At 39.9% G+C, this 15,480-nt stretch overlaps 1 protein-coding gene across 1 annotated transcript in view; it reads right to left on the bottom strand.

Moving 5' to 3' along the window:
* Positions 1 to 15,480, bottom strand: part of LOC124555287 (pyruvate dehydrogenase (acetyl-transferring) kinase, mitochondrial) — a 372,705-nt gene that overhangs the window by 106,600 nt on the left and 250,625 nt on the right. The window contains exon 2 of the mRNA XM_047129160.1: positions 6,103 to 6,310. Within this exon, the coding sequence (XP_046985116.1) occupies positions 6,103 to 6,310 (208 nt within the window). The remainder of the gene's footprint in view (positions 1 to 6,102; positions 6,311 to 15,480) is intronic.

The following is a 15,480-nucleotide window of genomic DNA, read 5'->3' as shown; positions in this document are numbered from 1 at the left end:
ACACTGCAATTTCCGCTATCTTCGCAAGCCTTCTCCAACAATTTGCTACCGTCCTTTCGATTTTCAGGACCTTAACTTACTAGGCGGGAACCATTCGGCTGGCTTAACACAACAGTTACCGGTTTCACGTCCGACTGTCACAACTCCCTTGATTCCAGTCACTAATCTGTCAATTCCTCTAACAATTCAGTTCTTTATAATGACGTGCGATAGACTGACACAGCCCTACAAGTACGTTGTTTTAAATCTACTTCTATGCCATAATATGACTGCAATTTTTATGCTTGAAAATGACACAAAAGGTGAAACTGCAATAGCGCAATAAAAGACAGCTGAAAGTGAAAATGGCGTCATTTAAGGACGTTAACGGGAACACTTTATGTGCAGTAATTATGCTGGAATAACTGAAGTAACTTCACTTAAATTATGACAAAATATGGATTTTCAACAGCCTTCTGTAAAAGGAACACTTAATATATACATTTTGGTATCAGTTACATACGTTACCATTCAAGGAGGAAAGAACAGAATAGGAATTATGTTCTTAATTTCTTCGATCATACCATGGCAAAAGCATTTATTACTCAATAGTTACAACGAAACTATGAAAGTTCTAATGTATTTTATGTAATTTATGAGGCATTTTTCAATCTATTAAGTCGTATTTAGGCTACATATGATTGAGACAGAGCAAAATTATGCAATAAAGAGTTCATTCCCGCCATAAATTGTATTTTAGAACACACAGCAAAATTAAGCTCGGTAAATAGTATTGTTGTGGAAAACATTTATAAAAGTAGAAGAACTACCCTAAGTTCGAAAATGGTAATTGGGTGTCACCATTATTATGTGCTGGACGTTACTCTGAACTATATATACATCAGATTAATTTTCTAGCTAACCTTTAAATAAGCTTCTCTAAAGAAGTCGCTATATTTACTAAAAACATAGTATCAAGAAAACTATATATGATACAAAAGGAATGAAAAAGTTGTTGACAGAAAGAAGAAATATATACAAATGAGAAAAATCCTATAGCAGGCAGTAGTACACTATATTAATAACTATTACTAAAAAATTTAAATGCATATTTATTTTACTGAAATTAGTAGTTATGTTAAGGATATTACATCAGTTTCCAATAGTGTACACTGTAGAAGTCGTAAGAAAGTAACAACAGAAGGTGTCTGTGAAAGAGAATATCATAACAATGAAAAGTAATCTACAGACTGTGACGATTTTTAACTTACGTGTTAAGTGGTAGAGAAAAGGATTTGCAAGCAGCTGCAAATGAAAACAAAGGCTATATGCATATATAATAATCTTTCACAGTCTCAGTTACATTGAATCTTCTGCAAAAGCATGAAGACGACCAACATTTTTAAGAGGAAAGCACCTGATGGGTTCAACATATTAATAATAAATTACATGTGTTTTTATTTCGTGTGTGTGTGTGTGTGTGTGTGTGTGTGTGTGTGTGTACGGGCGTGCGCACGTCTTTTTGGCAAAAATATGCATAACTATAATTTTCTTGAGAATAGGTTAACATTTAAGTCTAAATGCTAATTATGTTTATACAGCGTTTAATTGGGTCATATAATGATACGTTATTCTGCGTACAAAATATTCCCATTCATTCAAAGTATATGGAAGTACCCGGATAACATTACATTGAAATTCAACAATGTTAGCCTGGATGATTGTCTTTCATCATCTACTACATTTTTCTAACGGTTTGGTCACAAAACAAAGTGGCCTTGGTGTTGTATGTTCTCAATAACTATAGGCATATCATGATACTAATGTTGCACACATTCCTGGACAGTGCGGTCAATAGCATGTTGGAATCTCAAAGCCTGGAGCTACGATGCACTGCACTGAGAATGCAGGTTTCTTTTACCTCCGTTATACAAATGGATGATCAAAGGGTATTGATAAAGAAGTCCCGGACTTTTGAAAAAAGTATGGAAGCCATGAAAATTGTAAAGTTTATACATATTATGCATTTCTGAAATCTACAACCAGTATAAGTTAATTACAGCAGTAAAATTTTTCCGGCGAGTAGTCTAATATAATGTCACACAGTGTAATATTTTTAGAAATTAGGCTGATGGGTGTTTTTTCGATGGCTTAAGGTAATTTTTTGTAAGTTTCCTCTCCTTTTCTCAAAATGCATGGATATGAATAAGAGTGTCTACTGTTGTCTAACCTACCGTTTCCCATACTTTAAGTTAATATTTTATTGTTATAATCGATAATTAACTTTATTTTAATGTTCCTTCCAGAAGTTTTCTATTTCTTTCAAGGTTGAAATTATTGATGATTCTACTATTTGACATTGTTCTGCCCAAAATTATACTTTGGCGTATGTTTTCTAAAATGTATATTTTTAATTGTTTTTAAATTCTATCTTTAGACTTTTATTAGCAATTTTGCTGTCAGCTGCGGTTCACTCGTGTCAGTGAGACTTTTCTTTTTTATTTGCAATGTCAGCTTTCAGTTACTTTCGGTTTAGTATCGATTTCTCTAAAATCTTCATTACGATTTCCTTGTATGTCTCAATCTGCTACGAAATGTGTGTACGCTTTAGTTTTTTTTTCTTTCTTTTCCGCTTCTTCAAATATCATTTCAGTCAAAGTTTGAAACATCGTCTTATGAAACTGTCTTAAAAAACTTAACATAGTTCAGTATTGTTACAGTGGAAGTGCACATCTAACTAAAGTCAGAATCCTGAATCGAAGTAATGGCCCTATAACCACTCACATGAAACAGCTTGTAACTATTTCCAAATAAATTAGAATTATATTGATACATTCAGCTGCTGACGGGGACAGGTGAAAATATGTGCCCTGCCCGGGACTGGAACCCGGGATCTCCTGCTTACATGGCAGACGCTCTATCCATCTTTTTATTATCTCATTTTTGTTCGCTTTTGTTCGTTGCATCTGCTCGGGGCGGACGTCGTAAGACATCCGTTGAAGTTCTTTGTTGATCGATTAGCTCAGTTTTTTTTTATTACAGAGGGCAGCTAACCCTCTGACCGAACACGCTGAGCTACCGTGCCGGCATCCATCTGAGCCACCCAGGGCACAGAGGATAGCGCGACTACAGGGACTACCTCGCGCACGCCTCCCACGAGACCCACATTCTCACCTTGTATGTCCACACACTACATTCGTAGTGTCCCACACTCATTACTCCTGGAAGACATTCTTACCAAGTCCCGTAAGAGTTCAGGGAAAGTGTGAGCATCCGCACAGAAGAAGAAGGTCATGGCCGGTATTGCCAGAACTAAATATTTATATGAATATGGTGTCTGTTCTTTCGTACATGTCCGAAAGAACAGACACCATATCCATATAAAGATATATTTCCAAATAGTCTAGTTTGTGCTATCTCCAACACAGTCCATTTAATATTTATAGCACCGATATTTTAGATTATGTATAATATGAAACTTTTGTACACTTAACATGAATGTTATATTTAATCTAATTCTTACATTTGTTGCAAAAATTTGCAATTTCCTTACAGTTCATAGAATCTTGCCAATTCCAACTGCCAATAGGTGTTATAAAAATAGTAATAGCGTGAGTGTTACGATAACCTCATAAAATACCTGTCTTGTGTGTTTATGCTGTCAGAATCTTCTTAATTGTATATTAAGATTAAAAGTTGTGAGAAAAATGTTCCTTCTGTTATAAAGTGCTGTACAGGATATCACATACTCACTATAGATCAAAGCTGTATAAATTTAACCAGTGTAGAACTCTATGTCCATTACTTGAACCGACAATAAACCAGAACTATCGAAGCAGTACTGACGAACTGGTCTTAAAATGTTCCCAGTCCTAAAGTAGCTGCCAACAGCTAAGCAAATGATGAAGCACACTATAAGTGAAAATAAACTTGCGACTCTAATTTCTGAGGAAGAAAAACCCAAATTTGTGGAAGATACTAACGAAAACAATGTATTGCTTGATCTAAACTGCTCAATAAAAGTTTTGCTCCAGTTACATATCACCGGAATCGATTTAAGGTGACTTTGGAATGAAATACACCTTATTAAATTACACACACATTCCTTAAAAAACACGAAGGAATTATCCGAATGGGACGGAAATCAGTAAATGTAACGTACATTTACAGCCAAACAAATGAGAAAAATTTCAGAAAAATTGGATGATTTATTCAAGAGAAAGAGCTTCACAAACTGAGAAAACCAATAACGCGTTGGGCCACTTCTGGTTCTTATGCAGGCAGTTATTCGATTTGATATTGTTTGATAGAGCAGTTGGGTATCATCCTGAGGGATATCGTACAAATTTTGTCCCGATATGGTTTATGGGCCCTGCCCGCATTCCTCCGAATGTTCTCAGTGGTGTAGAGATCCGCCAACCTTACTGGCCAAGGTAGGGTGGGTTTGGCAGCCATTAAGACAAGTAGTAGAAACTCTTGCCGTATGAAATGTAAGCCCATAATGGTTTGCCACCAAGGGGAACAAAACGGGGCGTAAAAAATGGAAATGAGCGTTTGGCGTCATTGGCTGGGAGGCCCCTTGCGGGGTAGGTTCGGCCGCCTTGGTGCAGGTCTTACATTCGACGCCACATTGGGCGACCTGCGCGCCGGATGGGGATGAAATGATGATGAACACAACAAAACACCCAATCCCTGAGCGGAGAAAATCCCCGACCCAGCCGGGAATCGAACCCGGGCCCCTTAGGACGGCAGTCCGTCACGCTGATTTCTTTTTGGTTCGATATAGTTCGTTGTGTTTGGTCTGAGCGGACGTCACAAGACATCCGTTCAAGTTGATTCCTTGATTCAGTTTTTTTTTTTATTACAGAGAGCACACAGCCCTCTGACCGAACACGCTGAGCTACCGTGCCGGCACCATTCAGCTATTGGGGCGGACAAGAATAACGTTGATATACCGCTGTGCTGTAAGGGCGCCGCTGATGGCAATCAAAGGGCTGCTGCTATGAAAAGAAATGGCACGTCATTTGGTTGCTGGGCTGTACGGCGAGCAACAGTCACGTTGTTATCCCACCGCTGGTCCGTGGCGTCCCCAGACACGTCTTCGCTGGTCTTCAACGCTCGTTTCGAAGCGGAACTCATCATCGTACACAATTCTACTCCAGTCAGTGATATGCCAGGCCGAAGAGGTGTTTGGAGTCGTGCCGGACAGCGGTGGCGAGACAACCCGACTCTATCGTGTGGAAGCGGTTGCGTACTGCCTGCATCGACAGCCGACCCAGTTGCCTCTTAAAAGGCAGTGCGCTATTCTGTTGCGTTCTCCTCGGGTTATCTACGAGCCACACTTTGTAGGTAGCCGTTAACAGCTGCTGTTTCTGACCGCAGGCGACCATTACGCCGCCGATCTTAAATATTTTTCGTCCCTCGATAGCGGGTGAATGTTCGAATGACGTCGCTGCGTTATACGCCAATTCGGCGGGCAACTTCTGCTGCTGATAACCTTCCTTACGGTAAATTAGCAATACGTGCAACGTGTACGTGTGAAATGATTCTTCCAGGGATGATGACAGAGTGAACAGTGCTTCTTTCACGACTGGACACAGAGCGAGCTCATCTGAATTGCACTGAAAACGCAGATTTCTTTTTACCTCCATTATATAGTTGTCTATGCGTAGGGGTCTGCAATCAAAAAACATACATTATGTACGTTATGAAGGACGTGCAAAAGATTTTTTTGAGCAGTTTTTATCAGGGAACAGCTAAAACAGACTCATTATACAGTTCACTTGAAGTGATCTAGGGTCACTATAGAAAATCTTGAGACATGGATACAGTAGTACTAGTAGTAGTACTTTTTCTTGTTTCTTAATATCATAATGAAAGACAATCACTCGCCAACAGGAAAACTAACAGTAACGTCATCTGCTAAGTCCTTACAAATTTCTCGGAAATATAGGTCTCTTTAGTATAAACCTTACTGTATGTCAAAATTCATTAAAAAAAACTGCAGCATGTTGTAATGGAACAGGGAGCAGATAGACTAAGGTATTTAATTGGAACATCGAGCGCAGGCACGAAGTTTTAATACAGAACAGCAAAGAAAAGAAAAGATGTGATTGATCTCACCTTTCTAGCACTGCAGGACTCACGTCGGCTTTTTCAAAATGCAAAATTTCCTCGAAGCTCATCAGGTACCAGTTATTTACGAGATTTACTGAAGGCGTCTTCAGCAATTTGTCCGGCAGAAGGTGAATTTCCTTCATTATATTTGCCAGCCTCACTGGCAGTTCCTTCCTCAAAAAGATAAAGCTTTTCTCTTGGCAAGCACTCAGTCCTGTAAACACAAAATAGACGAAATTATTTAACAATATAATTTGACTGTTACTCAATTTACCCTATTTATCAGTATGAAAGTCGCGTTTATTTTGTACAGTTTTACTTTCCTAGAAAAGAAATTGATTTTTAAAACGCACAGCGCATAAGGAAATATGACGAAGCAACCAAACAATATGATACTGCGTGATCGATTCTCTGAATCTGATCCCGAAAAATGATAACTCTTATAGCTCCTATTCAAGTCCAAAGTCAGTTTTTCTATCTCCTGGACGAGTGTTACAGTATGCAACAGACGAAATCTCAGACAAGTTCAGTTATCAATATTTTAAAAGAATTGGTAGACGAGAGTCTAAGATTTGAGTATTACTCGCAGTATGGGAACAAATATTCTTTTAGTGCAATACAAATCCAAAAATGAGCCTACGGTTCTACAATTTCCTTGCTTTAGTGTCCATGAATTGAGAATATTTGCACGTTGGATGGGCAAGAATCTCCCATGATACTCAATGGCCCAATGGAATTGCTGGTGTGTAGTGCACTAAAGGCGATTGTTTCATTGCAGTCAAAACTGAAGAAACACTCATCAGAATATAATGTTTGTTGTGAACGTGCTGTATCGTCGAACCCCTTGTAGCCAGAGAAAATTTGAATCGCTATCAGTCCTATTTCAACACAGGAACACAGTACACGGTACACAGTGTTGCAGATGCCAGACGTCTGTCAGCAGACGGCAAGATCAGTGCTACAATATTGCGATGCAATGAATTGCTGCTGGCATGCAAATGGCTCTGAGCACTATGGGACTTAACATCTGAGGTCATCAGTCCCCTAGACTTAGAACTACTTAAACCTAACTAACCTAAGGACATCACACACATCCATGCCCGAGGCAGGATTCGAACCTGCGACCGTAGCAGCAGCGCGGTTCCGGACTGAAGCGCCTAGAAACGCTCGGCCACAGGCGCCTGTATGCTGCTGGCATGCAGAGGAGTTACGTCACATTTCCTGGGCCACTGCTAGGCTTACAGCTAAGCTGATTCCTAACGGACTTGTCACCCACATTTGCACAATAAATTGTAGTTGTGTGATACCAAAAGCACTATATTCAGTTTACCTAGTTCAAACTTCAAAACTTGGCCATACGACACATTCTGACGCCGATACGGCCCGTAATGGCAGATGCACGAACAAGAACTTTGTCGTATGCCGGCGAGCCACAATGATCTCTTATACAAAGCTTACAGCTGACAGGTAATGAAAAAGTTTAACGCTTCACTACAGCTCTTTCAAATAAATGGCGAAGAAAAGCTAGCACACACTGACATCACAGCGAGATTCGTTGAATACTAGTGCTACAAAAATGTCAGTAGATATCGTCCTGCGCATAGTTTCCCTAAAAGTGGACGTCAAAAATGAATCTGTAATCACCTGAAAGACAAGTATCTAAAATCAATGCAGTGTAATGGTACTGAATGTGGTGGATAGAAAGCTGGCTTAGAATGCTCGATGTTAAGATTTCGATTCTCGGTGTAATTCTGTGTCTCTCTTTATCTGTTAATTTTACTCGGTGAGCGGAGTTGAGGGAAGCTGTGTAACAGTGGAATTGGGAAGCAATCTGACAGTGTACAAGAAAGTATGGAGGAGTACAGTGAGTGGCGACAACGCTTAACCCTCGCAATACAAGGGGGGGGGGGGGGGGGGGTTATTTACGCTCACCATTTGAAAATATTGTAATTAGTCAGGTACATTCTATTTTAAAAATTTTGAAAATATATTTATAGTTTTTTTATGATGTCATTTATCGCGTTCCATAAATGTTTTAAATTTTTCAGTTAAACTCAACCCAAAAGCTTAAGTCTTAGTAGTAGCTGTCACGTTTCACAATGAATGTCGTATTCAATATTTTTAGATTCAGGATCCTACTTACACAACAGTATTTCTTTAAAAAAGTATTTTGTGAATAAAAGTTAACAACAATTAATTTTTTTAAAATTTTGTTGGGGTATGCATAAAGTACCTACCGTCCCCTCCCTCTCAAACCCGCCCACTCCCTTTGTAATCCACATCATGAAAAAATGCGTTGGCATTGCTAGGGTTCAACCCAAAAGGAATCGCGCTGTGTCATTCGCCAAACGTACAGCTAATCTCTCTTATTCATTCTAAACGACATCGCTTTTGAAAGATAATTAGTAAGACGTTATCTTTAAAAACAGACAAATTTAATATTGTGTCTAACAGTATTTAGAAACCTGCGATGACTGACTCTTAGCCTGCGTCCACGATAGGCCAGGTACTGAACGTGAAGAGTGGGAGCTGCGTCCTGCATCAAAGATGCACTCCAAATCGATATTGATTTTCGGAGAGAAGGTTTCCATTTTTCAAGGAATGGAGGGATGAGACCGACGTCCCTCTATATCTAGGTCACTACACACGAACAATTACCTACATAGGTTGGACAAAAATATGGAAACACAGCGAGAAATGCATGCTCGAACATAAATGCAGATGTTAGCCAAGAGTGCAAAAAAATGGTTCAAATGGCTCTGAGCACTATGCGACTTAACTTCTGAGGTCATCAGTCGCCTAGAACTTAGAACTAATTAAACCTAACTAACCTAAGGACATCACACACATCCATGCCCGAGGCAGGATTCGAACCTGCGATCGTAGCGGTAGCTCGGTTCCAGACTGTAGCGCCTAGAACCACACGGCCACTCCAGCCGGCCAAGAGTGCAGGTTGCAATGTTGTATTTGACCACGAGCGCCCACTGCGCGGTGTCTTCTAAGCATTGCAAGTATCAGTCGTGGTTAGAACAGTGTTCCGTGTAGTTGTGAGTGCATTATGTCGGAGCTAAGTGAATTCGAAAGTGAGCAAATTGTTGGTGTTCGTATGGTGGATGACTACGCAACCAAGGGTACCGAAATGTTTGGTGTTTCAAAAGGCACCGATAGAAGACTTGCGCCACATATAGGGAAAGGCGGAAAAACATTATTCGCTAAGTCACAACGCGGACGAACAGGATTGTGACGGAAAGTAAGTGGAACGACAGCTGTAAGTCACTACAGAACTGAATGTCGCGCTCGCAGACCCTGTCAGAACAAAGCAACACGATCGGAACTCCATAAACAGGGAATTGTAGGTTGAGCTGGAATTCCAAAACCACTCATCAGTGATTCAAATGCCCCTAGTAGAAAAATGTGGTTCCGACGCCAGAAAACTTGGACTATGGGGCAAAGCTGCAAGATCTTAATACAGTACACGTAAAACCACTGACCAAATTAGAAACTGAACTTGTCTTTTTTACGACTCTCTCTGTGTCAAGTCATACACGTTTAAATTCTTCCATTTATACGATTGCGCATATGCAAAGGAGGAGCTGGTTAACCCTTAATGCCGAGCAGCGCGTATTCGCGACATACCAAAGCGACGCTAATAAATGGAAGATTAATTGTTTTTTTAATGGCAGTGTAGATTCTATACGAAGCTACCGACGCCTCTGACATCTCCTGAATGTTTCAGCTACTGCTAGAGCGACACACTTTTCGCGTATTTGTTCACCAAACACACACACACACACACACACACACACACACACACACACACACACACACACACACGCGGGACCATTACAGCTAGGTACGAAGGTAAGATTACTTCTGAAAATTATTTCTTTGTTCTTTAGTATCTGTAACGTGATTCAGATCACGAAACTAGCTGCACGTATAGGTGAATTCGAAAATACTATAATGTAAAATACACATCATTCGGCGTTTGTGTATCTTCGTGGGAGCATGCAGGCGATGAAATCATGTGAAGTGATAGTAAATATTTCAGTTTATCTTTAGCACCAGAGTACTTCAATGCCAAATAGTGTCTCATTATTTACTTATACAAAATTTATTGCAAATTTCCAATTATTTACACGAATATCCGACCTCAACACTGTTTTTGATTGACTGCATTTCTTTTTTTATTACGATGTGAAAATTCTAATATTCTGAGGTATTTACTTTATTACCGATGAAACACCGAGGTTTCATGTTTCACGAAATGCTAATGCCAATTTTAAAGCTCGAGTACCATCTGCAGAGAAGATGACAGTTTTAAACTTCCCGTTATAAACAAAACGATCTAATAGAGTTCAAATCCAGAACAGCAGAGATACTCAACAAGCACTGAGAAGGTATGACAAATAAAAAGAGAAATGGGCCTTCAGCCAGTATAGAGGCAGATCAACTATGCAGGAAGCCTCAGGGTCCAACAAAAGAGGTTCCAGAAAAGTCTGCCGGAACTGATGTAGCAGGTCACTGGCCTCAGCTTACAGACACAAGGCAAAGATGTAAAAAACCAAATTGTAATGGACAGGCAGTATTCATGTTTAACAAGTGTGGTATTCATCTGTGTCTAACGAATTTCACGAATAAGGCTATTTTGTGTTATACGTAACTATTTAAAATGTGTATCATCAGGCATTTTTCATGTTTAATCATGTAAATCCTGTCAATGTATCGTTAAAATGTTAAATAAACACCTTTCACTTAATGGAGTGTTGTAATTGATCAGTTTCTCAAATGCTTGTTGTCGCAAATAAGCAGCACAACCAATTATACTTGACAGATATAATATATTTTGGATTTAACCTTACAAACTCTATAACACTTAATTACTCTAAATGAAGCAACAAGTTTACTGTTACCAGTCACCGTTTTATTTATTTCCACGACGCGTTTCAAAGGTTTAAACCTCCATCATTGGGTGGATTTATATTAGCTAGTATGACATTTGTGTGTGTGTGTGTGTGTGTGTGTGTTGTGTTACGATTTTGGAGGAACTTGTGGCACTGCCTAGTGGAGAAACAAGACACTATTTCAGAACATGGTTTAGGATTACTTTTGACAAAAAATTAAACTGATATCTAATGGTAAACATAAATCGTAACACAACACACACACACACACACACACACACACACACACACACACACACACACACGCAAATGTCAGACTAACTAATGTAAATCCACCCGATGATGGATGTTTAAACCTTTGAAACGCGTCGTGGAAATAAATAAAACGGTGACTGGTAACAATAAACTTGTTGTTTCATTTAATGTCAATAAGTCACGGTGAAGCCTAACCTGAAAATGTTCGCATTTAAACTTAATTACTCATTACAAAATAAGAGTTTCGACTTTTTTCTTTCAAGTAGAAATATATTCCGGTATTAAGGAGTTAACATGCCATTTGTCCACGCAGCGAGCTCCATACTAATCAGAATCATCACTCATGATGATTGGGAAATGTCAGCCGAGCATCGAAATCAAGTTTTACATAGCAGAATACCAATCGCCAATTCTGTATCTTTGTTAGTGCTTCAAAAAGAAAAAAACTTGGTTCATCTTTTCTAAAAATAAATCCTCTTATAACTGCAGTTCTCTTCAGTATGCAGTGGCAGATACTTTAGATAAATTCTAGCCCAGGGCAACACAAAGCTCTTGGCAACTTTTAAGACTTTTGCTCGCCACGGGCGACGTGGCACAACTTCCGCAGCGGTGTTCAGACTTGGAAACGAGCCAAAGAGCCAGCACCCGCCAGCAAAAATCAGACATCTACCTGATACAGAAAAAAATGATGATGACGAGGCCAATGGAACCATTGTGACCGAAATGGGTCTCTCTCTCTCTCTCTCTCTCTCTCTCTCTCTCTCTCTCTCTCTTTCTAATGAAAACACAAGCTCAAATAAGATGATATCGTGAGGAATAACGCGGACGTATTCACTTCGATACTTAAAAGCAAGCTATATCACGTCAAGTATGCTGCTGAGGTCTTATAGTGGTGAGTTGTCTTACCGGAAGTACAACTCGAGACGAAGTATAGACATCGCTCTTTCGTCCTGTGTCATATTTTATAGGTTAAAAAATATATGTCGCGTCTCAGGTCGATAATCAGCGACAGTTTGTACGCGATTAAGTTTCTTCTAAAGATAAACGATAGAGTCATACAACTGCCATCTTATTGAAAGTTTTTTTTTTTTTTTTAGGAGCAGTATATTTTATCGACATAAATTAGAGAAACTGTCTGTGAGGCAGTACTGCTGGCTATAGATCGTGCGAAAAAGGAGAAAGAGACAGAGTTTTAACTGTACCTACATTACAATACCACTAAAACTGGTAATAGGACTAAAGCCAAAACGCATGCCTATCTTTTTCAGGATTCAGCCATCTTTTTTTAGGTTCAGTACGTAAGTACACAAAAACGACTAAATCAAAGGGACAACTACAGTAAAATTATGCAGATCTAAGAGTCAAAATATGAAATAATAAACTGTTAATTTTTCACGAAGAACTGTACAAAGATCCCTACTTTACTAAGACTATAAGTAATCTTCATCTCCGAATATATTTGATTCATTTAGTTCTAGTGACAAAATTACGTAAACCGTGACGTAATCACACTAAGTCAATGTGATCTCTTAAGCAAGGGCAACACAATTTTAAAACCGACAGTCGCTTCTTGTACTGTATTCGCTCAGGTGGTAGACAATGTTCAGTTACAATTAGTCGAGATTCGCCAGATAACTGCAATATATTACAAGGGTTTGAAATAAGTCGGAATGACGAACATGTACTTGGAACTTGGCAGACGCCAGCTGCCACATGCCTATGTGAATGATATTGAGTATACTCCTCAAGTACCCGCGCAGTACTCTGCAGAGGGTATCAGCTCCTATCACCGTACTTTCCTGTTCAAAATTGTTCAAATGGCTCTGAGCACTATGGGACTTAACTTCTGAGGTCATCAGTCCCCTAGAACTTAGAACTACCTAAACCTAACTAACCTAAGGACATCACACACATCCATGCCCGAGGCAGGGTTCGAACCTGCGATCGTAGCGGTCGCGCGGTTCCGGACTGTAGCGCCTAGAACCGCTCGGCCACGCCAGCCGGCTACTTTCCTGTCTCAACTAAGAAAAAATGCCATTGTATGCGCTCTAATATCTATATTCTGCATTCGATATCAGTGCAGCACTTAGAACGGTATAACGATGATGTATTTTCGTATCCCGTATTGTCGCGGGAGATGAAACATGGTGTCACCATGTTGAGCGTCAGATAAAACAATGGAATCATATGGATCCACCACCAACGAAAAAATCCAAAGTTTTGCATGACACCTCCAGGAAAGTCACGACGACCTTTTTCTTTAACTGCAAATGTCCGCTACTCATTTACTTTCTGGAACACGGCTCCACAATTAACGCAAGCGGTACGTGGACACACAGCACAAATTAAAGCGGGGCATTAAGTCCAAACGCCCAGGAATGTTTACAGATGGCATAATTCTCTTGCCGAATAATGCCCGGCCACGAGTTGCCAAAGTTCTTTCGACTACGCCGCAGAAGTTTCGCAGGGAAGCCCTTACACATCCTTCACAGTGTCCCAATCTGTCCCCATGCGATTTCCATATATTTGGAGGCCTGAAGAAAGACATTCGTGGCAGTCAATTTGTTTCGGACGAAGAGGTGCACGCCCGAGTACAACCATGGCTCCCTAGGGAAGTGCAAACATTTTTCCATCACGTCATTCACCGTCTCGTCTCACAGTGGAATAAACGTATCAACAGATATTGAGAAAATTTTTGAAATAATAAACAGTTTACATACTTTCTCCCTCTGTCTCGTTTTCATTTAACTGCCCCTTATAATTTAGATGCACGTAAGTGCTCGCAGTTCCATGCACAAATTGATAGCAAAGAACATACTACTCACCGTTGTCACTGGCTTTTTCTTAGAAATTTCAGCCGATAAAGATCTATAGCGACGCTGTAGCGAACTATAGATGATTGCAGTTAGTATGAGCTGCTACAGATTTTTAAATTAACTTGTCAGGTATAAAGCTTCTAATTCTTCGATTCGATGCCACCTTGCTTATGAAGGAAGTTTATGGCATCCAGTCACGTCCGCTGAGGAGGATTCAAAACGACAAATTTGTATTTCTACTCACGAAGACTTTCAATGGCAGCACGCAGTGAAGGACGACGGGACTATTTCTAATGCAAAGGCGGTATCGGCAATGCATCACGCCAGCTACACTCGATTGTTTGTTTGCCAACGGAATGCACCCGCAAGGTGCGAAACATAAGCATCCCAACAATGCACAACGAATGTCGCCGTGGGCACTTAAAGCACGGATCCTTAGAAGGGAAACAGGTGAACCTGTTCATGAACTGCCGCAAATAGAGGCAGAAAGATATGTAATACCTTTCACATGGAGTGTTAATCTGTTTTCCGAAGAAGTAATGCGAAATAATGATGAGGAACCATTACACCCCGTGTACACTGCGAATCAGGAACTTCCAAAAATGCACCGTTGCTTTTCCCCAGACACATTTCGATTGATCGAGCTATATTTGTGTAAGGCTACAAAATTTTGCGTCGTTTCAGTAAATCGGACGACAACTGAGCAGAAATTAATTTATTCGCGTAACATTTTCCGATTTTTTTATTAAAATGGAAATTAGGATCTCTGTTAGCAGCAGCTTTTATTATGAAGCATTCCACGTTTTGCGGCTGCTATTAACGATTTATACAGACGAAAATTCCCAGTCTAGTGCGGTATCCTAAAAGTTTATATATGCACGTTCATTTTTGGAGTCGGTTGAACCTCTGATACTGGACGTCGGTTTTGACCCGTGACGTAATCATGATATGAGGCATGACGTTATACGTGAGCAAACAGAGATAGATCAGAAAACTGACAGTATTCATCTTGCCAATATACTTCTCGGGTTTGTCGCGGAATAACACTATGCAATGTTATCCGCTGGCAAACTTCAAAAGTGTATTTGCAATGGACCCGCCGGGAAAGTCTGAAACCGATATATATCTTGCGTCTATATTAGATATCACCACCCATTTCTGTCATTAAACGAAGTAGCGTCTCCAAGTACAGTTCTCAAGGCTGTCAATTCAACTAAGTACCTGGGTGTTAAAATTACGAACAACTTCAGTTGGAAAGACCACATAGATAATATTGTGGGGAAGGCGAGCCAAAGGTTGCGTTTCATTGGCAGGACACTTACAAGAGAACCTCCCTATCGCACCCTCCTCAGATTTAGTTATAAATTGACACAGTGGATAGGCCTTGAAAAACTAAACACACATCAATC

Source organism: Schistocerca americana, chromosome X (genome assembly GCF_021461395.2).
Source record: "Schistocerca americana isolate TAMUIC-IGC-003095 chromosome X, iqSchAmer2.1, whole genome shotgun sequence".
Taxonomy (NCBI): domain Eukaryota; kingdom Metazoa; phylum Arthropoda; class Insecta; order Orthoptera; family Acrididae; genus Schistocerca; species Schistocerca americana.
The sequence above is the reverse complement of the archived record's forward strand: the minus strand, read 5'-3'. Positions and strand labels throughout refer to the sequence as shown.